The 27,897-nt window shown below is 42.8% G+C and overlaps 1 protein-coding gene across 1 annotated transcript in view; it reads right to left on the bottom strand.

Annotated features, from left to right (window-relative positions):
• LOC124799172 (synaptic vesicle glycoprotein 2C-like) overlaps positions 1–23,644 on the bottom strand; it is a 64,579-nt gene extending 40,935 nt beyond the window's left edge. Inside the window, exon 1 of the mRNA XM_047262710.1 lies at positions 23,599–23,644. Coding sequence (XP_047118666.1) covers positions 23,599–23,629 — 31 coding nt within the window. The 5' untranslated portion in view covers positions 23,630–23,644. The remainder of the gene's footprint in view (positions 1–23,598) is intronic.
• Between the last annotated feature and the right edge of the window lie 4,253 nt (positions 23,645–27,897).

Raw genomic sequence — 27,897 nt, 5'->3', positions numbered from 1 at the left:
ACTGGTGCAAGTAAGCCTTGCTTGTAAGTGTAGTATTAAAATGTAGTGATTTCATTTCGAGAAAAAACGGTCTGAGAAATGATCAGTGGGACATATGCATCCCACATTTTTTTTGGAGAAATGGTATATGTAAAAATTTTTGAGGAACATATTTGTAATCATAACCCAAATCAAATTCTGTAGCAGTTGAGGTAACTTAAGAAATTCTAAAAAATGAGTGAAAACCATCAAAGGGTTAAGGGGCAGGAAAGACCCATTGTGCTTTAATAACCATTAGAAAACTGCTCCATGAACAAAGAGAGCTTCATCTCAGATTCAAGAGAATTCAAAACCAAGTTGATAAAGAAAAACCGAATAACTGAACATCACCCATTGGGATATTTTGTGATCTTTCGAAGGCTTTTTATTGTGTGAATCATGAAATTCTTCTATATAAGCTTAAGTATTGTGGATTGAGTGGGGCAGTGCACAAATGGTTTAATTCATACGTAACTGGAAGAATGCAGAAGGTTGAAATTAACAGTACAGGTAGTCTGCAAAAATAGGCAGAGTCCTCCAACTGGGAAAGTCTCAAGAATAGTGTCCCACAGGGTTCAGTCCTGGGTCCCTTATTCTTCTTAATATATATTAAAGACTTGCCACTCAGTATTCATGGAGATGCAAAGTTAGTTCTTTTTGCTGATGAAAGAAGTATAGTTATCACACCCAAGAAGAAAGAATCAGCTGAGGAAATTGCAAATAATGTCTTTCAAAAAATTATTAAGTGGTTCTCTGCAAATGGTCTCTACTAAATTTTGAGAATACACAGTTTATACAAATTTGTACAGTAAATGGCATAACTCCATTGATAAATATAGACTATGAATGGAAGTCTGTGGCTAAGGTAGAATACTCAAAATTTCTGGGTGTGTGCATTGATGAGAAATTGAATTTGAAGAAACGCATCTATGATCCGCTGAAACAGTCCGTTTCAGCTACTTATGCTATAGGTTTATTGCAAATTTTGGTGATACACATATCAGTAAATTAGCCTACTATGCCTATTTTCATTCGCCAGTCGGAGTGGCCGAGCAGTTCTAGGTGCTCTAGTCTGGAACCGCGCGACTGCTACGGTCGCAGGTTCAAATCCTGCCTCGGGCATGGATGTGTGTGATGTCCTTAGGTTAGTTAGGTTTAAGTAGTTCTAAGTTCTAGGGGACTGATGACCATAGCAGTTAAGTCCCATAGTGCTCAGAGCCATTTTCGAACCTATTTTCATTTACTGCTTTCATATGGCGTAATATTTTGGGGTAATTCGTCATTAAGAGAGAAAGTATTCATTGCACAAAAGCGTGTAATCAGAACAATAGCTGGAGCCCACCCAAGATCACCTTGCAAGGAACTCAGGATACTCACAGTATCTTCGCAATACATATATTCCTTATGGAATTTGTCATTAATAACCCACCTGAATTCAAAAATAACAGCGGAGTGAATAGCTACAACACTAGAAGAAAGGATGATATTCACTATTCTTGATTAAATCTCACTTTGGCACAGAAAGGGGTTAATTATGCTGCCGCAAATATCTTCAGGCATTTGACAAATAGCATTAAAAGCCTGACAGATAGCCAACCAACATGTAAAAGCAAATTAAAAGAATTTCTGGGTGACAACTCCTTCTACTCAATAGATGAATTCTTAGATATGAAGTAGTAACTGTAAAAAAGTTTAATTACTTAATTAATTAATTCGTGTAAAGAAATCTTATGTTAAAGTGACACGTTTCGCATCATTACGAAATGTCGAATTCATTATCTATGGAACAAGGATTAATGTATGTATGTAATGAAGCGAAAATGAGCATAAGGAGAGCAGTGGGAGAAGCTTTCAATGATTTTGAAGGTAAAATTCTGTCAACCGATCTGAGTAAAAGTCCTAAGTGATTCTGGTCTTAACTGATACCAGAAAGCGGTTTGAAATAATCTATTCATTCACTTAGGGACCTCATTGGTATCAGAACGTAGAATAACAGGGAGAAGGCCAAAACATTGATTTTGGTCTTCCGAAATGTTTTCACTGTTGAAGATCATAACACAATCCCTCCTTTCAGCCATCGCACAAACGTCAAAGTGGCACATATTGAGATAACTGATCACGGAACAGAAAGGAAATTACAACAGCTTAGTAATGGAAAGGCATCAGGACCATATGAAATACCTATTAAATCCTACAAAGATTAGGCGAAAGAACTTGCGCTCCTTTCAGCAGCAGTTTATTGTGCATCGGTGGAGCAGCGAAGGGTGTCTAGCGACTGGAAAAAAGCCTTGGTTATTCCAGTTTTCACGAAAAACTGTAGGAAAGATGCACACAATTATAGGCCTATATCGTTGACATCTTTCTGTTGTCGAATTACGGAATATATTTTAAGCTCAATTCTATAAAAATCAACATGATTCTGTAAATAGTGATCTTACAAAACTCAGCTCGCTCTGACCCTTCATGAGATCCGTAGCATCGTAGACAATAGCGTCCAGGTTGATGCCGCATTCCTTGCCTTCAGCAATGGATTTGCCACGGTCCCTCACAGTTGTGCAGTGAAAAAGAATAAGAACTTATCGAATACACAACAGTTCCTTGCAGATAGAACTCAACATGTCTCTCTTAAAGGAACAACATCAACAGATGTAATGATGATTTCCAGAATACCCCGTGGAAGTGTAATAGGACCGTTATTGAAACTTCCCAGCAGATCAAAACTGTGTACTGGACCGAGACTCGAGCTCGGGTCTTTAGCCTGTCGCACGCAAGTGCTCTACCGACTGAGCTACCCAAGCGCGACTCACAGCCTCTCCTTACAGCCCTACTTCCGGCGGTACTTCGTCTCTTACCTTCCACACTTCACAGAAGCTCTCCTGCTCCACCTTAATCAGTACAGCAATTGCCTGCGAAACGCAAAGGTGCACACAGTTCTAATCTGGCAGTAAGTTTTATGACAGTGCACCCTCGGCTGAACAGTGAAAATTCCATTTAGGACCGTTATTGTATATAAATGATCTGGTAGAACATGTCAAATCCCCTTTAAGGGGGGATAGGACGTCAAATGGGCTGTCTTGGAGCAGGAGAGACACCACACGACATTTTAATTTCCACTGTCTATACTTTTACGAATAAATTCATAAAACTATGTCAGCATGACCAGGAAGGATTAAGGATTCACAATCACAGCAGTGGAAGTTAAAAAAATAACAAAATAATTTTTTTTTACATGTGAAAGTTCATCATTTTTTCACTTCTATTGGCTGGGTTTGTTGCTATAGGTACACGTTTCTTCGATGAATTTTGTACAGCATAAAAACCATACTTACAGGTGTATGAAACTCTAGAAATTATTTAATTTATGAAAAAATGAATGTGCTGTTACATTCTTAACTTCATGTTCAGAAAAAACTCAAATTTTATAGTTAATTATCTCAATTTTAACACAGTTTTTAATACATTTAGAAAATTCTAGAGTTTCATACACCTGTACGTATGGTTTGTATGGTGTGCAAAATTCATCGAAGAATCTCCCTCGTTGTTGTTGTGGTCTTCAGTCCTGAGACTGGTTTGATGCAGCTCTCCATGCTACTCTATCCTGTGCAAGCTTCTTCATTCCCGAGTACCTACTGCAACCAACATCCTTCTGAATCTGCTTAGTGTATTCATTTCTTGGTCTCCCCCTACGATTTTTACCATCCACCCTGCCCTCCAATACTAAATTGGTGATCCCTTGATGCCTCAGAACATGTCCTACCAACCGATCCCTTCTTCTGGTCAAGTTGTGCCACAAACTTCTCTTCTCCCCAATCCTATTCAATACCCCCTCATTAGTTACGTGATCTACCCACCTTATCTTCAGCATTCTCCTGTAGCACCACATTTCAAAAGCTTCTATTCTCTTCTTATCCAAACTATTTACCATCCATGTTTCACTTCCATACATGGCTACACTCCATACAAATACTTTCAGAAACGACTTCCTGACACTTAAATCTATACTCGATGTTAACAAATTTCTCTTCTTCAGAAACGCTTTCCTTGCCATTGCCAGTCTACATTTTATATCCTCTCCACTTTGAACATCATCAGTTATTTTGCTCCCCAAATAGCAAAACTCCTTTACTACTTTAAGTGTCTCATTTCGTAATCTAATTCCCTCAACATCACCCGACTTAATTCGACTACATTCCATTATCCTCGTTTTGCTTTTGTTGATGTTCATCTTATATCCTCCCTTCAAGACACCATCCATTCCGTTCAACTGCTCTTCCAAGTCCTTTGCTGTCTCTGGCAGAATTACAATGTCATTGGCGAACCTCAACGTTTTTATTTCTTCTCCATGGATTTTAATACCTATTCCGAATTTTTCTTTTGTTTCCTTTACTGCTTGCTCAATATACAGATTGAATAACATCGGGGAGAGGCTACAACCCTGTCTCACTCCTTTCCCAACCACTGCTTCCCTTTCATGCCCCTCGACTCTTATAACTGCCATCTGGTTTCTGTAAAAATTGTAAATAGCCTTTCGCTCCCTGTATTTTACCCCTGCCACCTTCAGAATTTGAAAGAGAGTATTCCAGTCAACATTGTCAAAAGCTTTCTCTAAGTCTACAAATGCTAGAAACGTAGGTTTGCCTTTCCTTAATCTTTCTTCTAAGATAAGTCATAAGGTCAGTATTGCCTCACGTGTTCCAGTATTTCTACGGAATCCAAACTGATCTTCCCCGAGGTCAGCTTCTACTAGTTTTTCCATTCGTCTGTAAAGAATTCGTGTTAGTATTTTGCAGCTGTGGCTTATTAAACTGATTGTTCGGTAATTTTCACATCTGTCAACACCTGCATTCTTTGGGATTGGAATTATTATATTCTTCTTGAAGTCTGAGGGTATTTCGCCTGTTTCATACATCTTGCTCACCAGATGGTAGAGTTTTGTCAGGACTGGCTCTCCCAAGGCCGTCAGTAGTTCAAGTGGGGGCCTTGTTTCAACTCTGGTCTTTCAGTGCTCTGTCAAACTCTTCACACAGTATCTTATCTCCCATTTCATCTTCATCTACATCTTCTTCCACTTCCATAATATTGTCCTCAAGTACATCGCCCCTGTATAGACCCTCTACACACTCCTTCCACCTTTCTGCCTTCCCTTCTTTGCTTAGAACTGGGTTGCCATCTGAGCTCCTGATATTCATACAAGTGGTTCTCTTCTCTCCAAAGGTCTCTTTAATTTTCCTGTAGGCAGTATCTATCTTACCCCTAGTGAGACAAGCCTCTACATCCTTACATTTGTCCTCCAACCATTCCTGCTTACCCACTTTGCACTTCCTGTCGATCTCATTTTTGAGACGTTTGTATTCCTTTTTGCCTGCTTCATTTACTGCATTCTTATATTTTCTCCTTTCATCAATTAAATTCAATATTTCTTCTGTTACCCAAGGATTTCTACTAGCCCTCGTCTTCTTACCTACTTGATCCTCTGCTGCCTTCACTACTTCATCCCTCAAAGCTACCCATTCTTCTTCTACTGTATTTCTTTCCCTCATTCCTGTCAATTGTTCCCTTATGCTCTCCCTGAAACTCTCTACGATCTCTGGTTCTTTCAGTTTATCCAGGTCCCATCTCCTTAAATTCCCACCTTTTTGCAGTTTCTTCAGTTTCAATCTGCAGTTCATAACCAATAGATTGTGGTCAGAATCCACATCTGCCCCTGGAAATGTCTTACAATTTAAAACCTGGTTCCTAAATCTCTGTCTTACCATTATATAATCTATCTGATACCTTTTAGTATCTCCAGGGTTCTTCCATGTATACAACCTTCTATCATGATTCTTAAACCAAGTGTTAGCTATGATTAAGTTGTGCTCTGTGCAAAATTCTACCAGGCGGCTTCCTCTTTCATTTCTTAGCCCCAATCCATATTCACCTACTACGTTTCCTTCTCTCCCTTTTCCTACACTCGAATTCCAGTTACCCATCACTATTAAATTTTCGTCTCCCTTCACTATCTGAATAATTTCTTTTATTTCATCATACATTTCTTCAATTTCTTCGTCATCTGCAGAGCTAGTTGGCATATAAACTTTTACTACTGTAGTAGGTGTGGGCTTCGTATCTATCTTGGCCACAATAATGCGTTCACTATGCTGTTTGTAGTAGCTTACCCGCATTCCATTTTCCTATTCATTATTAAATCTACTCCTGCATTACCCCTATTTGATTTTGTATTTATAACCCTGTAGTCACCTGACCAGAAGTCTTGTTCCTCCTGCCACCGAACTTCACTAATTCCCACTATATCTAACTTTAACCTATCCATTTCCCTTTTTAAATTTTCTAACCTACCTGCCCGATTAAGGGATCTGACATTCCACGCTCCGATCCGTAGAACGCCAGTTTTCTTTCTCCTGATAACGACATCCTCTTGAGTAGTCCCCGCCCGGAGATCCGAATGGGGGACTATTTTACTTCCGGAATATTTTACCCAAGAGGACGCCATCATCATTTAATCATACAGTAAAGCTGCATGCCCTCGGGAAAAATTACGGCTGTAGTTTCCCCTTGCTTTCAGCCGTTCGCAGTACCAGCACAGCAAGGCCGTTTTGGTTATTGTTACAAGGTCAGATCAGTCAATCATCCAGACTGTTGCCCTTGCAACTACTGAAAAGGCTGCTGCCCCTCTTCAGGAACCACACGTTTGTCTGGCCTCTCAACAGATACCCCTCCGTTGTGGTTGTACCTACGGTACGGCTATCTGTATCGCTGAGGCACGCAAGCCTCCCCACCAACGGCAAGGTCCATGGTTCATGGGGGGGAGGGAATCTCCCTTACTTATGAAGAAAAGTGTACCTATAGCAACAAATGCAGCCAATGGTAACTGAAAAAAAGGTGAAATACAAATGTAAAAAAATAAAATATTTTCTTATATTTTTGAACTTCCACCACTGTAAGTGTAAATCCTGAATCCTTTCTGGTCATTCTGGCAAAGTTTTATGAATTTATTTTTAATAGTATAGACAGTGGAAATTAAAAATTCCTGTAGTGTCTCTCCTGCTCCAAGTCATCCTGTTTGACGTCCTACCCCCGTTAAGATTGTTCACAGATGATGTTTGTCTGTAAGAAGGAAGGAATGCTAGAAGACAGTATCGATTCGACATTAAGTGGAATGACTGCATAAAACAAACAGTGTGAAAAGCAAATCTTAAGGGAATGTAACTCATCGATGAAGGAAGTGGCTTACTAGGCACTGGCTCAACCAATTCTTGAATGTTGTTCATCAATAGAGATACAAAGGAGAGAAGATCCAACAACGGGTGGTGTGCCTCATCATGGGGTTATTTAATCAGCGAGAGAGAGTAATCTATATGTTTAGCAATGTCCATTGGCAGACAGTATAAGAGAGGTACTGTGCATCACGAAGAGGTTTACTACTGAAGTTTGGAGGGAGCACTTTCCAGGAAGAGTCAGACGACACATTGCTTTCTCTCACATACATCTCGTGTAATGATCACACAAGAAAATTCGATGAATTAGAGCCAATACGGAGGCTTACGGACAATCATTCTTCCCATGTACCATTCCTGAGTGGAAAAGGGTAGGGGAGACCAGTTAATGATATCAGAAATACCCTCCACCTCACACCATGAGATGGCTTGCGGGTTATGACGTAGATGTAGATGTGGTGCATTTTGATGGTTCTGATAAGATGTGCATTAGAACTGCAAAAAAAAAAAAAAAACAGCCGTTATACCATTTATATCGAGTACTGATCTTAAATTAAATTTTGTTGTAGCCGACCTCGGGGAAGATAGGTTTGGATTCCGTAGAGATGTTGGAACACGTGAGGCAATACTGACCTTACGACTTAACCCTTAGAAGAAAGATTAAGGAAAGGCAATCCTACGTTTCTAGCATTTGTAGACTTAGAGAAAGCTTTTGACAATGTTGACTGGAATACTCTCTTTCAAATTCTGAAGGTGGCAGGGGTAAAATACAGGGAGCGAAAGGCTATTTACAATTTGTACAGAAACCAGATGGCAGTTAGAAGAGTCGAGGGGCATGAAAGGGAAGCAGTGGTTGGGAAAGGAGTGAGACAGGGCTGTAGCCTCTCCCCGATGTTATTCAATCTGTATAATGAGCAAGCAGTAAAGGAAACAAAAGAAAAATTCGGAGTAGGTATTAAAATTCATGGAGAAGAAGTAAAAACTTTGAGGTTCGCCGATGACATTGTAATTCTGTCAGAGACAGCAAAGGACTTGGAAGAGCAGTTGAACGGAATGACAGTGTCTTGAAAGGAGGGTATAAGATGAACATCAACAAAAGCAAAACGAGGATAATGGAATGTAGTCGAATTAAGTCGGGTGATGCTGAGGGAATTAGATTAGGAAATGAGACACTTAAAGTAGTAAAGGAGTTTTGCTATTTGGGGAGTAAAATAACTGATGATGGTCGAAGTAGAGAGGATATAAAATGTAGACTGGCAATGGCAAGGAAAACGTTTCTGAAGAAGAGAAATTTGTTAACATCGAGTATTGATTTATGTGTCAGGAAGTCGTTTCTGAAAGTATTTGTATGGACTGTAGCCATGTATGGAAGTGAAAGATGGACGATAAATAGTTTGGACAAGGAGAGAATAGAAGCTTTCGAAATGTGATGCTACAGAAGAATGCTGAAGATTAGATGGGTAGATCACATAACTAATGAGGAGGTATTGAATAGAATTGGGGAGAAGAGGAGTTTGTGGCACAACTTGACTAGAAGAAGGGATCGGTTGGTAGGATACGTTCTGAGGCATCAAGGGATCACCAATTTAGTACTGGAGGGCAGCGTGGAGGGTAAAAATCGTAGAGGGAGACCAAGAGATGAATAAACTAAGCAGATTCAGAAGGATGTAGGTTGCAGTAGGTACTGGGAGATGAAGAAGCTTGCACAGGATAGAGTAGCATGGAGAGCTGCATCAAACCAGTCTCAGGACTGAAGACCACAACAACAACTGTTAATAAGTAAAGACTTCATAATAGCAGATTCCAGAAGCAGATGCAGTTCTCGTTAGTACGAACACGCCCAGCTGCGAGTTAACAGGTGTAGAAACGCATTTTGTCCGCTGAGCTGAGCGAGCGAGTTCGGGCCTACGTTCGTGATGTACGCACCGCGGCCTGTCTTTCCCGTGGGCCTCGGTGCACTCCCGAGCGATATAGATGCCGAGTTAACGTGTAGTCAGCCGGCTGGCCTGGGTAGCTACTCCCAGCACGCTGTTGACCCCGGCAATGCACAGCGCGGCGCGGTGTGGGATGGCGGTTACCGCCGAAACAACCGGTTTTCGGTAATATCGTTTTTCTTCAATGCCGGTTTAACCTTAGTACTAAGGCCGTTCAAAACAACCTGTTTCTGAAACAGCCGGCTTTCGCTTTTTTATTCGTATTATTTCCTGTAATAAATGTAGAAATCTAACAAAGATTGAAAAGTTTTGACTACAGATTCAAGATACATACAATCAAAATATTAAATTAATTACGGAAATAAAAGAAAACTTAGTTCATCCATCATTCGCTGCTTTTCTCGAAAAGTGATGAGTGGCTGAGCGCTACAGAAATTACCAGTATTCTCCTACTGATTCTAATTTTATGAAAATCTTTTAAAAATCATGTGGTTCTGCCGTTACGAATAGTCAGTGTTACAGTGCTAAAGGGAGAAAACTGAGTTTGAAGGATTCTCTTTTTTGTGTTAATCTGTCCGTTTTCAAGGCGTACAAGCAGATAAAGGCATATTATGTAGACACAGGCTGCATATCTGCTACTTTCTGTTTTTGTTGTGTACTATTAATGAACTTACCACCTTCCAGCACGATGTAGTAGCTTGGGTCAGCAACTTCTGCTAATCAGTAGAACGAAAAACCAGTCCGAAGTTGCCAATTTTTACTTTTTATTCATTCGACGACTAGTTTCGGGTCGAGACCCGTTTTCAAATCAGCATAACATTGTCGAAAATGGTATTTCCGAATATCTCAAAAATGAGCAATGAACGTTTACACTTATCTGTATGCAATGTAAATGTGCACTGGCCATTTCTGACATCTTCAGAAATGCCATTTTCGACTATGTTATTGTGATCCCGCCCCGAAACTAGTCATCGAGTGCTAAAACTTAAAAAATTGCAACTGTGGACTGGCTTTTCGTTCTAATTATTAATGAACAATGCACCAGGGTTGATTGGAAAGTAATGCCTCCGAATTTTTTGTGTGTAAGCTCTTAAAGCTTTTTAAGCAAAACATACGTTATTAACGTTCTACATGCTTATTCTTCATATCTATATATTTGCAGCCGTGTGCCTCTATACATCTCCGAACTGTAGCGTGTAATACGGCGGTACGTAACGTAAGTTTGCCGGTGCGTGGTAAACAGCGTGCTGTAATCGACTTTGGATTTCGAAGAGGTCATCCATAAATGGAGCACTCTCTCTTTCGGCTGTCTACACGCCAGCGTTGCGACATCTGGGACCACTGTCGTCAATTATTCTCCGCACATCCCCCACTTGAATCCATCCGATTTTCATCTGTTTCCAAAACTTAAATAACACCTTCGAGAACTTCTCTTTGACAGTGGTGAAGCAGTGGAGTTAGAGGTGAATCAAACATTCTACAGCGATGGTAACAAGAAACTTGTCTCCTGTTGGTAGAAATGTGTTCGTCGCCAGGATGATTGTGTAGGAAATATGTATGTAGACATGAAGAACAAAGACGTAGAATGTTAATAACGTTCCTTATATTAAAACAAGTTTTAAGAATTTCCACATAAAAATTCCGGGGTCGTTACTTTTCAGCACGCCCTCGTATTACTGTTACCATAATTTCCTTTCTTTCTTATCATTTCATAAAAATGGTAGTCAAATCTTTAATCTTTTAGGGCAACTGAAGCTCTGTACTTCATTGTTATTTCACTTCAGAAGCATATTTCCAAACTAGGGTTGGTGCCATTCTGCAACACAACAGACGTTGTACTATTTCATAGATCAATGGCGAGGGGGGGGGGGGGGGGGGGGGGGAGAGGAGGGAATCTCTCGCTGCAGCCCACGACACGCAGCAGCAGGAGGGGCATTATTATCTCCGAAATGCTGTACCAATTCTTATGCCACATGTCTGTTGCTCTCATTTCTGCCCGCATCATTCTTGTAATAGCACTGATGAGTTTACCATTTCCTATAATAACTGCCGGCCGAGGTGGCCTAGCGGTGTTAGGTGCTCAGTTCGGAACCGCGCGACTGCTACGGTTGCAGGTTCGAATCCTGCCTCGGGCATGGGTGTGTGTGACATCCTTAGGTTAGTTAGGTTTAAATAGTTCTAAGTTCTAGGGGAGTCCCATAGTGCTCAGAGCCATTTGAACCTATAATAACTCAATATTTCAGTTCAATGTAAACTTTATAAACAAAAGTTCCTTCTTTTTCTTTAAAAAAAAAAAAAAAAAAAAAAAACTTAAAAATGAAATTGATATTTCGATCTTTTATTCGGTTATTAGTATAAAATAAAAAAATGTTATAACTGAACCAAACAAATACCGAAAAAACCGTTTATCCAGAACTAAAATACCGGAATCGGTCTTAACGGTTAACCGGTCGATTTTCCCCATCCGCAGTGTGCCACGAGCGCCCGCGATCTAACCTCTATTTGGTGTGGCACGGTAAGCGGGACGCAGGGGTTAATTAATGGTGCGAGTCATTACCTCTCCTCTTCCTTTCCCCTCTATACACAACAGTAGCAAGTGTTTCAGAACTGCACAAGCTGCACCAGCAAGTTATACAATTTTAAAGTTAGGATGAGTGTTTTATAGTTGCGACACCCAGTGGGGTCCTCATCAAGTGCTGTTCTATAGTTCTGACAATCAGTGGGCCTCCCATCATTTTACACTGAGGGCGAATATAATTTGGATTTATCGCTATTTTTAAAATTATGATAAGTGAAGTTTTTGAATTTTCGTCTGTTTTTAAACTTAGAAGAAGGAAGCACTTGGGTTTGAAACTTCAGGTTGTTGATGAGGGTTTGTGGAGAGGGGGGGGGGGGGGGGCGGGGGGTTCATTGGTAAATTGTGTAACAGTGATGTCAGTGTGGCTAGGAGGGAACTGTTTAAACTTCAATATCAGAGGAGTAAAGTTTAAGCACTGCTCCAGTGGACAGGACAGCCTAGTACACACGGTAGTGACAACCATTCACCTTTAAAGTAAACTCTGAAACAACTTGCCTAAACTGTGACGTCAGAAGGGCAGTTGTTTAAACGCAGCGCAAGAACGGGTTTACGATTTTTGAATCGAAGTAACACGATGCTATACCGATATGTCTAATGTATAATTTCCGCCCAACTTTAGCATTGGGTGGCAAATGTTGAAATGGTGATGTCAGAGGGGAAAACCGTGGCATTCTATAAGCTTCTGACTACCATATATAGCCATAGACATTAGAGTGAATAATATCTTTTGGAAAACATGTTAAGTTGGTCAGTAGACTGGTTACTTCTCTTTGTCGTAGCCTCTTTGGTATGACGTCATAGACACTGCACCAATAATCCGGAGTATTGGTTCAAATGGCTCTGAACACTATGGGACTTAACTTCTGAGGTCATCAGTCCCCTAGAACTTAGAACTACTTAAACCTAACTAACCTAAGGACATCACACACATCCATGCCCGAGGCAGGATTCGAACCTGCGACCGTAGCGGTCGCTCGGCTCCAGACTGTAGCGCCTAGAACTGCACGGCCACTCCGGCCGGCATCCGGAGTATTCCATACTTTGGGCAATGGACCTATTTTCACGGTACCATCAGGGGAAAAGTCAGTGTCCATCTCGAATTCCATATTTAGCACAAGTGCCATCTTGGATTTTTGAATTTCCCGCCACTTTGTACGTAGGACAGCAGCCGTACTTCCACAATAATGTTTCATAGGAGTGAGAGAAAATCCTGGCTATTTTTAATTTTCCCACAAATTTATGTATTCCCCGCCATTTTATACGTAGAGAAATTGATCAGTGTCAGAGGAGGTGGAGGAGTGGGAAAGTCCAGGAACTCATCTCATCCATGGCGTCATCAATGACCGACTTTGTTCCAGAAGGCACTCAGCCTACTTACATACACTTTGCACGTCTCATGGTGGCCAGAGAAACACTGTCGAACTCCAGCATTACAGTACTGAGAGACTACAATCACATTCGCAACTTTTCGAAGGTACTATTCATCCAGACGTCCTCTTCAGGAAGTAATAAAATCTTTTCACTTGAGGTGCCCTGAAACATGAATTTCTCTCAGGCTCATAGATAGTAGCCAGTGGGTTGCTCAGATCAGAATTCTGTACTGCACATCTGTTTTATACCCAAGAGGGTTACAATCTAGCTCCATTGTTTATTGAATAGAAATAGCATCTACAGCAGTGAAATAATTCAACAGACGGTTTGGCCCTATGCTTCTTCATGTGGCAGTTACACCTTGGAAAGCTGCAAGCCGAGACACATGCAGCAACAGGGAAGTAAATAAATAAAGTACACTCATTCCTCTCTCCAGCAGCTTAGTGCGGGCTGAGTCATTTTCTCGCCATTTTCCCCTCCAGACCACCATCTTGGATTATGTCACAGGAGAGATGACAGTGCCCTCTGGTGCCAGTACTGAGTACTATGTCAGTTGGACTCCAGACCCAATGGTGAACACACTGGATTGAGGTACTGCCTTAAATTGTTTAAATAAAGACTGCCTGCAAAATAAGACTTACGTCCAGCACAGGCTGAGCCCTTTTCCCCTCCAGTTCCTTGGAAGAGGTGGCGGGCAGGTGGCTTAGGTTAGTGGAGGTAGTCCATCTACCCTTTCTTCCCCACCATTTTCTTAGGTTAGTAAAGATAACCCAAGTGCCCTATTTTCCAACGAAAATTCAAACTTGCCGCGACTTCCTAGGATGCGGAGGTGGTCGGATGACTGAGGTTAGTGGAAGTAGTCCAAATGACTTATCTTCCTGCCATTTTCTTATGTTAGTAGAGAAATCCATGATGTATTGCTTTATCCTGATGGAATCTGACTTTCCACTATTTTCTGGGGAGGGGAGGGGGCTAGGTAAGTGGAGGTAGCCCGATTGATCTATCTTCCTGCCAGAATCCACTGTCTTGGATAATGGTACTTGTGTCATCAGCTGATGCCATGGCCACCATATTGGGTGACCTCATCAGCTGCCGTCACGGCCTCCATCTTGGATGGTGTCATGCGCTTTTGCCAAGTCTACAGGCCGCCATCTTGGATGACGTCATCGCCGCCAACTTGGAGACATTTGGCAACAATGGAGAGTGGGCCGCCCTTAGCAGCCCTACTTACGCTAAACATGGTTGGCGGTGGCATGTTTGTTGCTGTTGGAAGTAGTTTAACTTGTCGTGAAATTGAATTAGATACTTCCTGTGAGTTAGTAAGCCAAAAGTCATTGTTGGTAACCGGAATAGAATGATAATTGGATCCTTTTACCAAACTCCCAATTCAGATGATACAGTAGATGAAAGGTTCAAAGAAAACTTGAGTTTGATTTCAAACACGTGTCTGACTCATACAATTATAGTTGGTGGTGACTATAATTTAGCCTCGATATGTTGGCGAAAATACATGTTTAATTCTGGAGGTATGCATAAACCATCATCCGAAATTATGCTAAGCGCATTCTCTGAAAATTATTTCGAGCAGTTAGTTCATCAGGCCACGCGAGTAATAAACGGTTGTGAAAACAAACTGGACCTCTTAGCAACAAATAATCCTGAGTTAACAACGAGCATCTAAACGAATACAGGGATTAGTGAACACAGGGTTGTCGTAGCGAGACTGAATATTGTAAACCCCAAATCCTCCAAAAATAATCGAAAAATATGCCTTTTCAGAAAAGCAGAACTTAGAATTACTTAAACCTAACTAACCTAAGGACATCACACACATCCATGCCCGAGGCAGGATTCGAACCTGCGACCGTAGAGGTCGCGCGGTTCCAGACTGAAGCGCCTAGAACCGCTCGGCCACGACGGCCGGCCCGCATAACCGGAGTTAACAGACTTTGAACGTGGATTAGTAGCTCGAGCTGGAGGCATGGGACAGTCCATTCCCGAAATCGTTAAGAAATTCAATATTCAGAGATCGACAGTGTCAAGAATGCGGCGCGAATACCGAATTTCAGGCATTACCTCTCATCACGGACAACGCGGTGGCCGACCGCCTTCACTTGACGACAGACAGCAGCGGTGTTTGCGTAGAGTTGTCAGTACTAACAGACAAGCAACACTGCATGAAATAACCTCAGAAATCAACGTGGGGCGTACGAAGAACGTATCCATTAGGACAGTGCGACAGAATTTGACGTTGATGGACTACGGCAGTAGACGCCCGACGCTAGTGCCTTTGCTAACAGCAGGATATTGCCCCTCTCTTGGGCTCGTGACCATATCGGTTGGACCATAGACAACTGGGAAACCGTGGCCTCGTTAGACGAGTCCCGATTTCAGTTGGTGAGAGCTGAGAGTAGAGGTTCGACTGTGGCGCAGACGCCACGAAGCCACGGACCCAACTTGTCAACAAGGCACTGAGCAAGCTGGTGGTGGCTCCATAATGGTGTGGGCTGTGTTTACAAGGAATGGACTGGGCCCTTTGGTCCAGCTGAACCGATCATTGACTGGAAACGGTTATGTTTGACTACAGCGAGACCATTTGCAACTGTTCGTCACTTCACGTTCCCGAGCAACGATGGAATTTTTATAGATGACAATGCGCCGTGTCATCGGGCCACAATTGTTCGCGATTGGTTCGAAGAACATTCTGAACAATTGGAGAGGATGATTTGGTTGTCCAGATCGCCCGACAAGAATCCCGTTGAACAGTTCGTGTAGAAAAGCCTGCACCAGCAACAGTTTCGCAATTATGGACAGCTATAGAGGCAGTATAGCTCAATATTTCTGCAGGGGATTTCCAAATACTTGTTAAGTCCTCACCAAGTCGAATTACTGCACTACGCCGGGTAAAAGGAGGTCCAATATGTTATTAGAAGGCATCGCATGACTTTTGTCACTTTAGTTTATTTCACGCTGAAGTCCATCGCAGTTATCTCGCAGACGGCTTTTACTGAGGCGATTCTGCTTCTACGAGTATTGTCGTAGACTTTCGCTAGTGTTGGTTTGTGCGACTATTAACTTTTGACTGATGACCTCAGAAGTTAAGTTCCATAGTTCTCAGAGCCATTTGAACCATTAACTTTTCTCCCTGCTTACAAGTTGTGCACTCAGGCGCTCAAGCGGCGGCTTGTATCGCCTGGATCGTACGTAATACGGGATCCGGGCATTCCTCCACCGCCTGTGCTTCACTGACCATCGCAAATCTTTTAAGGGGAGCCGGAGCTATGAAAATGACAAAATTAACGTTTTTCGGTTTTTCCACTATAAAATTATTTGGAGTTTTCTGAATAAAACAAATCAAGTTTCACCCTTTTAAGTGCCGGCCGGGGTGGCCGAGCGGTTCTAGGCGATACAGTCTGGAACTGCGCGACCGCAGGTTCGAATCCTGCCTCGACCATGCATGTGTGTGATGTCCTTAGGTTAGTTAGGTTAAAGTAGTTCTAAGTTTTAGGGGAGGACTGATGACCTCAGAAGTTAAGTCCCATAGTGCTCAGAGCCATTTAAACCATTTTTACCCTTCTAAGTGTGTTTTTTATCGCTGCAAAGGTGACTCGCCGCGTAAACGGTTGTAGCGACTCGGTGTGTCACCTCTGATGGCACCGCTCGCTGGCTGCAAGTAGGGTATCTTTGTGGAATTCAGACAGTGTTTTGTTGTCCAACGTTATATGGCTTTATCTCTGTGACGAGTGGCTGTTCATATCAGTAAACATAAACGCTATACCGTGTGCGTTGATTTGTGGAGTTTGCTTTGAGTTGTTTAGCTGTTCAATTTTGCGTATTTGACGAATTTTGCTCGTACCTGTTTTACGTACACTCCTGGAAATGGAAAAAAGAACACATTGACACCGGTGTGTCAGACCCACCATACTTGCTCCGGACACTGCGAGAGGGCTGTACAAGCAATGATCACACGCACGGCACAGCGGACACACCAGGAACCGCGGTGTTGGCCGTCGAATGGCGCTAGCTGCGCAGCATTTGTGCACCGCCGCCGTCAGTGTCAGCCAGTTTGCCGTGGCATACGGAGCTCCATCGCAGTCTTTAACACTGGTAGCATGCCGCGACAGCGTGGACGTGAACCGTATGTGCAGTTGACGGACTTTGAGCGAGTGCGTATAGTGGGCATGCGGGAGGCCGGGTGGACGTACCGCCGAATTGCTCAACACGTGGGGCGTGAGGTCTCCACAGTACATCGATGTTGTCGCCAGTGGTCGGCGGAAGGTGCACGTGCCCGTCGACCTGGGACCGGACCGCAGCGACGCACGGATGCACGCCAAGACCGTAGGATCCTACGCAGTGCCGTAGGGGACCGCACCGCCACTTCCCAGCAAATTAGGGACACTGTTGCTCCTGGGGTATCGGCGAGGACCATTCGCAACCGTCTCCATGAAGCTGGGCTACGGTCCCGCACACCGTTAGGCCGTCTTCCACTCACGCCCCAACATCCTGCAGCCCGCCTCCAGTGGTGTCGCGACAGGCGTGAATGGAGGGACGAATGGAGACGTGTCGTCTTCAGCGATGAGAGTCGCTTCTGCCTTGGTGCCAATGATGGTCGTATGCGTGTTTGGCGCCGTGCAGGTGAGCGCCACAATCAGGACTGCATATGACCGAGGCACACAGTGCCAACACCCGGCATCATGGTGTGGGGAGCGATCTCCTACACTGGCCGTACACCACTGGTGATCGTCGAGGGGACACTGAATAGTGCACGGTACATCCAAACCGTCATCGAACCCATCGTTCTACCATTCCTAGACCGGCAAGGGAACTTGCTGTTCCAACAGGACAATGCACGTCCGCATGTATCCCGTGCCACCCAACGTGCTCTAGAAGGTGTAAGTCAACCACCCTGGCCAGCAAGATCTCCGGATCTGTCCCCCATTGAGCATGTTCGGGACTGGATGAAGCGTCGTCTCACGCGGTCTGCACGTCCAGCACGAACGCTGGTCCAACTGAGGCGCCAGGTGGAAATGGCATGGCAAGCCGTTCCACAGGACTACATCCAGCATCTCTACGATCGTCTCCATGGGAGAATAGCAGCCTGCATTGCTGCGAAAGGTGGATATACACTGTACTAGTGCCGACATTGTGCATGCTCTGTTGCCTGTGTCTATGTGCCTGTGGTTCTGTCAGTGTGATCATGTGATGTATCTGACCCCAGGAATGTGTCAATAAAGTTTCCCCTTCCTGGGACAATGAATTCACGGTGTTCTTATTTCAATTTCCAGGAGTGTATTTGTTTGTTGATATCAATATGCCCCATTTCAGCAATCGAGTGTTTAAGAAGAGGCACAATGAGCGGAAGAAGAAATCTTTCGTTTTTTCGAAGGGAGATGCTGCTCAGACTGCTTCACCGACTACTCCAAATGTATGTGATAGAACTTCTTCCAGCAAGAAACTTTGTGACAGCAAGGCAAAATTTGAAAACTATGAAAGTGACAGTAATGATGTGAATGAAATAATTAACATTTCCTTGCTCTCTAATATTTTGAAACGTAACATAATATGCCAAGTTTGCAAAGAAAGAGGACTGGAATTGAAAATAACTTCACACATTGCTTTGGCATGTAAAATGTTATTGAAGTGTAGCAAATGTGCTGCAGAAGTTTCGTTTTCTAATTCTAACAGTATTCCTCGCAGTGGTAATAGTGGAAAGATGTATGATATAAATCTTAGGCTAGTGTATGGCTTGCGTTGCATTGGCAAGGGCAGTGCTGCGGGAACAATGTTATGTGGAATTATGAATTTGCCAAAACCACCAACCAAGTTTGGATTTTATAAAGAATTGGTGGGATCTTCTGCTGAAGATATTGCTCAAGCAACAATGAAGAAAGCAGTTGAAGAAGCTGTGACAGATAATGGGAATTGTAGAGATTTAGCTGTAGCTTTTGATGGATCATGGCAACGTAGAGGTCATAACTCTCTAAATGGAGTTGTGACAGCTACCAGTGGAGACAGTTGCAAAGTAATTGATATTGCTATTCTCTCAAAGCATTCTAGATGTATGGGCTATACCAAGGACGAACATAGTGGAAGTTGTGAAACAAATTTTCATGGCACGAGTGGAGCGATAGAAGCAGAGGGAGGGAAAGCAATTTTTTTCCCCATCAGAGGAGTGGTATAATGTACGTTACACTAACCATCTAGGAGATGGTCATTCTAAGGGATATAAAGCTGTAGAGGAACTCAAACCTTATGGCAATGAAATTCACATTCGAAAACAGGAGTGCATTGGACATGTGCAGAAGCACATGGGGGCTCACTTGCGCAAACTAAAGCAGACATTAGCAGTCCAGAAGCTTAGTGATGCTAAGACCCTTGGAGGAAGAGGAAGATTGAGAGATGAAGCAATTGATAGATCGCAGAGGTATTATAGGTGTGCAATTAGGCAAAATACAAGAAGCATTGAGCATATGAGGAGAGCACATGGGCATTATTTTTTCATACTCATCAACAAATGAGCACCCACAATATGCACTGTGCCCCACAGGTCATGACTCATGGTGTAAGTACCAATCAGGAAAGGAATGTGCCCATAAAAACAGTTTGCCAAATGCTGTAATTGATGTAATTAAGCCCGTATTCAGAGATTTATCACAGCCAACTTTATTGGAAAAGTGTTTACAGGGGAAAACACAAAATCCAAATGAAAGTTTAAATAACTTAATTTGGATTAGGATCCCCAAAAGAGTGTTTGTACAGATAAAAACATTGCATTTTGGAGTGCATGATGCAGTGGCAACATACAATGAAGGAAACATTATCAAATGTGATGTGCTAAAACGTTTAGATTTCCAACCAGGACACAACACCATTTCCACAATGTGCCTAATTGAAGAAGAAAGACTAAGAGGTGCAGGAATAAGAGACAAAAGCCTACAACATGCAGCAAAAGAGAAGAAAAGACCAGTGGAAAGGGAACTAACACTGGAAAAATAAGAGGATGCTTATAATCCGTCATATGGTGCCGGAATGTATTAAAAAACTTTGGAAGCCATTTCCCGTAACTTTAAAATTTTCATCTTTGAGGAACATTTTCTCAAAAGCCGGTAACAGTATATCAATGAAATTTATACACAATATTGTTTACTTCTTTTCCTTCACTTTTATAACAAATTGTAAAAAAAAATTTGTGTAATTCAAGAGTTATAGAAGAAAAAGTGCAAAATTTTAGAGAAAAAATAAGTATCTGTTTAAAAAAATTGTAAAAGAAACACCAATAAATATTTCTTAACATGGCATTATATCTTTGTAGAGAAATATTCACTAAACATGTAGTCCAAATTTCAGAGTAATATGTTTAATAGTTTTAGAAAAATGTTCCTTCTATTTGCTAAAATCAACAGGGAGGAGGTGGATCGTTCCGGCTCTCCTTAAGTTATTTTCGCTGCACACCTTACAGATTATGATCTGTCAACGTACGCAGCTTCCCCCTTTCTGCCCATACCGCAGACAGTGAAAAGTATTATAGCTATATGACTGAAAGTAAGACAAACACCGAAATATGTTTTTCAATACATACATTTAATTGGAGCTTAACTAAAATTTAGGTTAGTGCAAGACGCGCGTCAAACGAAGTACAAAGTACCTGAGAATTCATTCATAGTACTGTACTTCGTTCATCACAAGAATAAACCTGATGTAAACAACCAAAACGTGACGATTGATCAGCAGCCGTAGCTCTCGTATACTGGTGTTGTTCCGCTCTTGGAAGTAGGTCGTACTTACGTATTAGATATCTTACTACTGTGTCATTGTAGATGAAACTATAAAGGCGTTCTGATGTTTTAACAACCATCAACGTTTTTCTTAATCCTACTTTATCTGCGTAATTTTTATTTCAAAAATCGTTTACAGTCACAGTATGTACACGCTACTTGTGCGCTGATTGTCTCACTTTTCATACGTACCGTGAAAATTGATGATGTTGCTTCCCACTTCGTAATGAAACGCGCGCGGAGCACCGTTAATGGCGAGAAACAAATTGTTACTATTGTTTTTCACGAGATTACAAAGAAAAATCTGCTTTGGCGTTTTTCAATTCACACTACGTGCATTATGTAATAGAAACAAGGAACGGTACTTAAGTCATATGCATGGCGTAATCAACACCGTCGTGCATTGATGAACATGAGTGCTAGTGGGTGGCGGATCGAAATTCATTGTAGTCTATAACTTTTTTTGTTCGGATTGAATACCTAAACCATTGAAATATGAAATTCATCACATATATGGTAATTAACTCGTACAAAGCCATCATTTTTTTTTCAGAAAAATGCACGTCTTCTAATTTCTAATTACATATCGCACACAAAATTCTGGTTTTCCGTGCAAATACTCATTCTTAATTATCGATATTTTATAAAAGATTGTTTAAGTTAAGAAAATATTACACAATTAAATTTTTTGTAGAAAGATGAAAAATCAAATACTCTTTGTTTGAATATGCTCATTGTTTTATAGGACAGATGTGGTCTCACACGAGCCAGAGGTGATAAGCGTCGTAGAAACACGGAAAACAATTTTCACGGCGTCGAGCACTGAGTACAAATGCTGTATTTTTACAGTTGTCAGCTTAACACTGCAATCTGAACACAATAGAATTACTCTGGAGCCAAGTTAAGGGATTTGTCGCGAGAAACAACAAGCCATTTAATCTTCCAAGCGCACTGGAACTAATGCACGAAGCTTTGTGACACCCCATTGTCGAACCATGGCGAAAATGCAGAACAGCACGTCATCAGAGAGGAGGAAATGTGGATTTTATTGGTGGCTTGGATTCTGTTTTTGATCACCGCGTTATCGACGTAGCAATACTGAAATGTATTGCTCGGAGGCCGATATGAAGGGGTTCAGAGATTACCAGACGACTGACTGTAATACCTTCAGTGTTTTCAACATTTAACCACGTGGTGAAATCCCAGCAGCGCGGGGAAAGATCAGCTTCATAGAAGACTTGACCGTTGGGCTACTCTTGAGTACTTTTAGCGTGCTAGGATGTTCACGACATGGGGTGATGAGAGACATTATCTTAAAAGATATGGTGACAGAGTTGACATTGCACAATTTCGTCGACGGGAAAGTGCTACGAGGAACATACCTCATATATTTCGCGAGAAGTCCACAAATCACAGATGGCGAGGTATGGCGCGTAAGTAGGTTTTGCACAGTCAGATTTCGACTCATTCTTCTCGCGCAAGGAGAGTAACTAACTGTTCGAAGAATTCTCTATGTATTATCTTATAGATTTTTATATGAACGATTTATTACATTATTTGAAAGACAGGTTTCTTGCCCTAAACAGCACCGATAAAATATTAAATTGTACTGAATTTCGCTGACGTAAATGAGAAATAACTTCGAATGCCATCACAACATTTGCCAGCAGTTTATCGATGTATAGGATGAAAGTTTACTTCTTTATTTGTTATATTAGAAGTGTAACAACAGTGTGGGTTTGTTTATAAAATATCTTTTTCTGCTAACAGCCTCGATTTTATTAATATTTTACTAGACGCGTTTCTGCAAATGATTCCCGTTTTCCAAAACGTTTTACGTGTTCTATGCAATTTATTCGTGTTGTTTTCGATGTTTGAGGTGCTGCATTTTTCTATTATCTTTACTGTAATATATGAAAACGTTTGATTTTTATTAATGATTGATATTTATATAGACTGATGGCGAAATTTGTAAAGAACTTCTACTTTCGATTTTATTGTTGTCCACTTGTGTAGAAACTCGCGCTTGCTAAACATCACACACAATTTTCTGTGCACGCACAGTACACAATGAAAATAGGAAACGCACATACAAACTGTCCACAGAGAATTGAGTGTGATGTTTAATGTGTGTGTGTCTCTCCACAAGTCGACCAAAAGATTCCCCTAGGTAGAAGTTCTTTCCCAATTTCGCCAACAACTTTATAGAAATGTCGATCATTAATTAACAATAGCACGTGTTTTCATATATTATGGTGAAGACAACAGGACAATGGGCACATCTCACGTCGAAAACAGCGCGAATAAATGGCATATCCAGCGGAAACGCACTTGAAACTGGAATTCATTAATCGAAACAGTGGTGCGAAATATCAACAAAAATAAAATTATGACTGCTAGCACGAAAGTTATTGTTGAAATAAATCCATTCCAACTTTTTTTCTTATTACTGATCAAAAAAAGCAAACGTGATTTAACTATTTTCATTTCCCTATGTGGGGCACATCGCAGATCCTGAAAGCACAAAATAAATGAATAGCACTGCATTTGCATTATAAAACGCGACTGTAATTACAACATTACACATAAGGACTCCACCAATATAAAAACGTATATCCAAGGATAACGTATTAGTTTAATGAAGACAGCTTACTGAATGTCGAAACCTGGAACGTCTCACTAGGCTTTTTGTAAATTGTACGTACCTTCGGTGTCCTTCTTAGCCTTTGTGTTCATTATGGCGGTGGACGATCTACTGACGTGGAGGACGATTTGGCGACAGAAATAAAGAACAGTGGCGTTATCAGCAATGGCAGTGTAAAGTGGATTCAAGGATACCAGCCACGTACAGGAGGGCATTGTTTGTCAGGAGTTCTGTCGTCATGTGAAGCAAACAAGCGGAGAACGTAACACCAGAGGAATGTCCTTTGCAATAATCTGATTGTACGACGCACGGCATCTTTTCTTACAATTTTCAAGTATTGCGACAGATCTTTGCTTCATCTCGCAGTGCTTCGCGTGTATGAGCTGACATTTATACCACAGATTAAAGAAATAACAATACAGAAGTGACTGCGGTTACGCAACTGCTGCTGACCTCTGATATTTTGAGCATCCGGTACGGGATGAAGACACCACTGACTCCAGCCACTACTCTGAAATTCATGACGCGGAATTAAAGAAGGGCCTAGTATCTTATCTGAGAATCCCTTCCACATACACTGAAGAGTCGAAGAAACTGGCACACAGGCCTAATATGGTGTTGGGCCCGCGAGCACTCAGAACTACAGCAACAGGTCGTGGCATGGACTCGACTAATGTCTGAAGCAGTGCCGGTGGCAATTGACACCATGAATCCTGCAGGGCTGACCACAAATTCGTAAGAGCGCGAGGGGGTGGAGATCTCTTCCGAACAGCACGTTGCAAGGTATCCCAGATATGCTCAATAATGTTCATGTCTGGGACAAAAAAATGGCTCTGAGCACTATGGGACTTAACATCCGAGGTCATCAGTCCCCTAGAACTTAGAACTACTTAAACCTAACCAACCTAAGGGCATCACACACATCCATGCCCGAGGCAGGATTCGAACCTGCGACCGTAGCGGTCGCGCGGTTCCAGACTGAAGCGCCTAGAACCGCTCGGCCACAACGGCCGGCTCATGTTTGGGGAGTTGGTGGCCAGCGGAAGTGTGTAAACTAAGAAGAATGTTCCTGGAACCACTCTGTAGTTATTCTGGACGTGTTGTGGGTGTCGCATTTCCTGCTGACATGTAGGGTCCATGGCTTTATAAGGTTGTCTCAATACCCGTGCGCCTGCTTAGCTGGGTGGCAACGTGCTTGCCACCTGTGCAGCAGGCCCGGGTTCGATTCCCGTTCGGGTTGGAGATTTTCTCCGCTCGTGGACTGGGTGTTGTGTTGTCGTTACCATCATTTCATCCTCATAACTGGCGCGCAAGTCGTCAATGTGGCATCGACTGAAATAAGACTTGCACTTGGTGGCCGAACTTCCCCGGACGGGGCCTCCCTGCCAACAATGCCATACTCGTATTTAATTTTTGGCTCTATACCCGTACCCATCCATCAGCTCCATACAATTTGAAGCGAGACTCGTCTGACCAGGCAACATGTTTCCAGTCATCAACAGTCCAATGTCGGTGTTGACGGGCCCAGGAGAGGCGTAAAGCTTTGTGTCGTGCCGTCATAAAAGGTACACGAATGGGCTTTCGGCTCCAAATTTGCGGGACGGTTGCACTTCTGTCACGTTCAACGATTCTCTTCAGTCGTCGTTGGTCCCGTTCTTGCAGGATCTTTTTCCGGTCGCAGCGATGTCAAAGATTTGATGTTTTACCGGATTCCTGATACGTTACACTAGTGAAATGGTCGTACGGGAAAATCCCCACTTCATCGCTACGTTGCAGATGCTGTGTCCCACCGCTTGTGCGCCGACTATAACACCACGCTGAAACTCACTTAACTCTTGACAACCTGCCATTTGTACACTACTGGTCATTAAAATAGCTACACCAAGAAGAAATGCAGATTATAAACGGGTATGCATTGGACAAATATATTATACTAGAACTGACATGTGATTACATTTTCACGCAATTTGGGTGTATAGATCCTGAGAAATAAGTACCCAGAACAACCACCTCTGGCCGTAATAACGGCCTTGATACGCCCGGGCATTGAGTCAAACAGAGCTTGGATGGCGTGTACAGGTATAGCTGCCCATGCAGCTTCAACACAATACCAGAGTTCATCAAGAGAGTGACTGGCGTATTGTGACGAGTTACCATTGACCACACGTTTTCAGTTGGTGAGAGATCTGGAGAATGTGCTGGCCAGGGCAGCAGTCGAACATTTTCTGTATCCAGAAAGGCCCATACAGGACCTGCAACATGCGGTCGAGCATTATCCTGCTGAAAATGTAGGGTTTCGCAGGGATCGAATGAGGGGTACAGCCACGGGTCGTAACACATCTTAAATGTAACGTCCACTGTTCAAAGCGCCGTAAATGCGAACAAGAGGTGACCGAGACGTGTAATCAATGGCACCCCATACCATCACGCTGGGTGATACGCCAGTATGGCGATGACGAATACACGCTTCCAATGTGCGTTCACCGCGATGTCGCCAAACACGGATGCGACCATCGTGATGCTGTAAACAGAACCTGGATTCAACCGAAAAAATGACGTTTTGCCATTCGTGCACCCAGGTTCGTCGTTGAGTACACCATCGCAGGCGCCCCTGTCTGTGACGCAGCGTCAAGGGTAACCGCAGCCATGGTCTCCGAGCTGATAGTCCATGCTGCTGAAACGTCGTCGAACTGTTCGTGCAGATGGTTGTTGTCTTGCGAACGTCCTCATCTGTTGACTCAGGGATCGAGACGTGGCTGCACGATCCGTTACAACTATGCGGATAAGATGCCTGTCATCTCGACTGCTAGTGATGCGAGACCGTTGGGATCCAGCACGGCGTTCCGTATTACCCTCCTGAACCCACAGATTCCATATTCTGCTAACAGTCATTGGATCTCTACCAACGCGAGCAGCAATGTCGCAATACGATAAACCGCGATCGCCATAGGCTACAATCCGACCTTTATCATAGCCGGAAACGTGATGGTACGCATTTCTCCTCCTTACACGAGGCATCACAACAACGTTTCACCAGGCAACGCCTGTCAACTGCTGTTTGTGTATGAGAAATCGGTTGGAAACTTTCCTCATGTCAGCACGTTGTAGGTGTCGCCACCGCCGCCAACCTTGTGTGAATGCTCTGAAAAGCTAAGCATTTGCATATCACAGCATCTTCTTAGTCTCGGTTAAATATCGCGTCTGTGGCACGTCATCTTCGTGGTGTAGCAATTTTAATGGCCAGTAGTGTAGTAGCAGTAACCGATGTAACAACTGCGCCAGACACTTGTCTTATATAGGCGTTGCCGACCACAGCGTCGTATTCTACCTGTTTACATGTTTCCGTGTTTGAATACGCATGCCTACACGTTTATTTGGCGCTTCAGTGTAGTTTGCGTGCTTGTCCACAAAGCACCAACAGTGTTGTTACTGGAGGAGTGCAGAGAACAAGTCATAGACCAGCCGTGTCCCAAACACGTGTGACGGGTGCCGTGTCAGGCGAACTTCCAGGCACAGGTAGCAGCACTTTATTTGTGACATGGGAGCCAGGCATTGTCTCCAAAACTTTCCTTCCGTCTCGAGCTGGGAGCTTATGGGGCGTCGCGCCGTGGCGAGGTCTCACGCATGTAAGCGTTGTGTGGGGAGCGAGACAAGGTTCGCGACTTTTTGCTCCACAAATTTACACAGAAACGTTTTCGGCGGACCCAAATTACTGCTCAGCACTGATACAACATTAATCAATATAAATGAGGGTCGCCAACGTCGCTTCCACTTACAGAGTAGATTAAAATTGTCACTACTCTTGTTTCACTAATAAATGCCCTGTAACAGTACGACTACTTGCAGGAGACTCTCACACCAGGCCACTAGATTGAGAAACGACCAGTACCGTCTGCAAAGGGTCTCTTGCAGCTTACGCCGATAGACTACAGTCAAATAGGATAAGGACGCACACAAAGTCACTAACCTTCAACTTTTCAGTGGAACTAACATAATTTATTGCCAGCTATTAGCGTCCGCCAAGTCTGTGTCGTTCATTAAATAATCTCTCCGGTTAGATAATGGCTCCACACAATGCTACGCGGCCTGTTTCTATCGGATGCTCACTGAACTCACTGAATTCCAGCTCTCGCCTAGGTAACTGGCAAATGATTGAGCCGAATTCTGTGCCCGTCGCGCGGTTACGCTCTTAAGACTATATTACACGGAGCGTATTTGTTCGCTCCATTACAGAGTCTTTGGTCGTTCGGCGTATTGGTGAAGAGCGAATGAATAAACTGACACAATGACACGCGGCGACCTCAGACGGTAGCAACAGAAACACAGAGAAGCATATGATCTTTTGTTTTTGCGTTTAGGT

Source organism: Schistocerca piceifrons, chromosome 5 (assembly GCF_021461385.2).
Source record: "Schistocerca piceifrons isolate TAMUIC-IGC-003096 chromosome 5, iqSchPice1.1, whole genome shotgun sequence".
Taxonomy (NCBI): domain Eukaryota; kingdom Metazoa; phylum Arthropoda; class Insecta; order Orthoptera; family Acrididae; genus Schistocerca; species Schistocerca piceifrons.
This window is presented reverse-complemented; position numbering and strand designations above follow the sequence as displayed.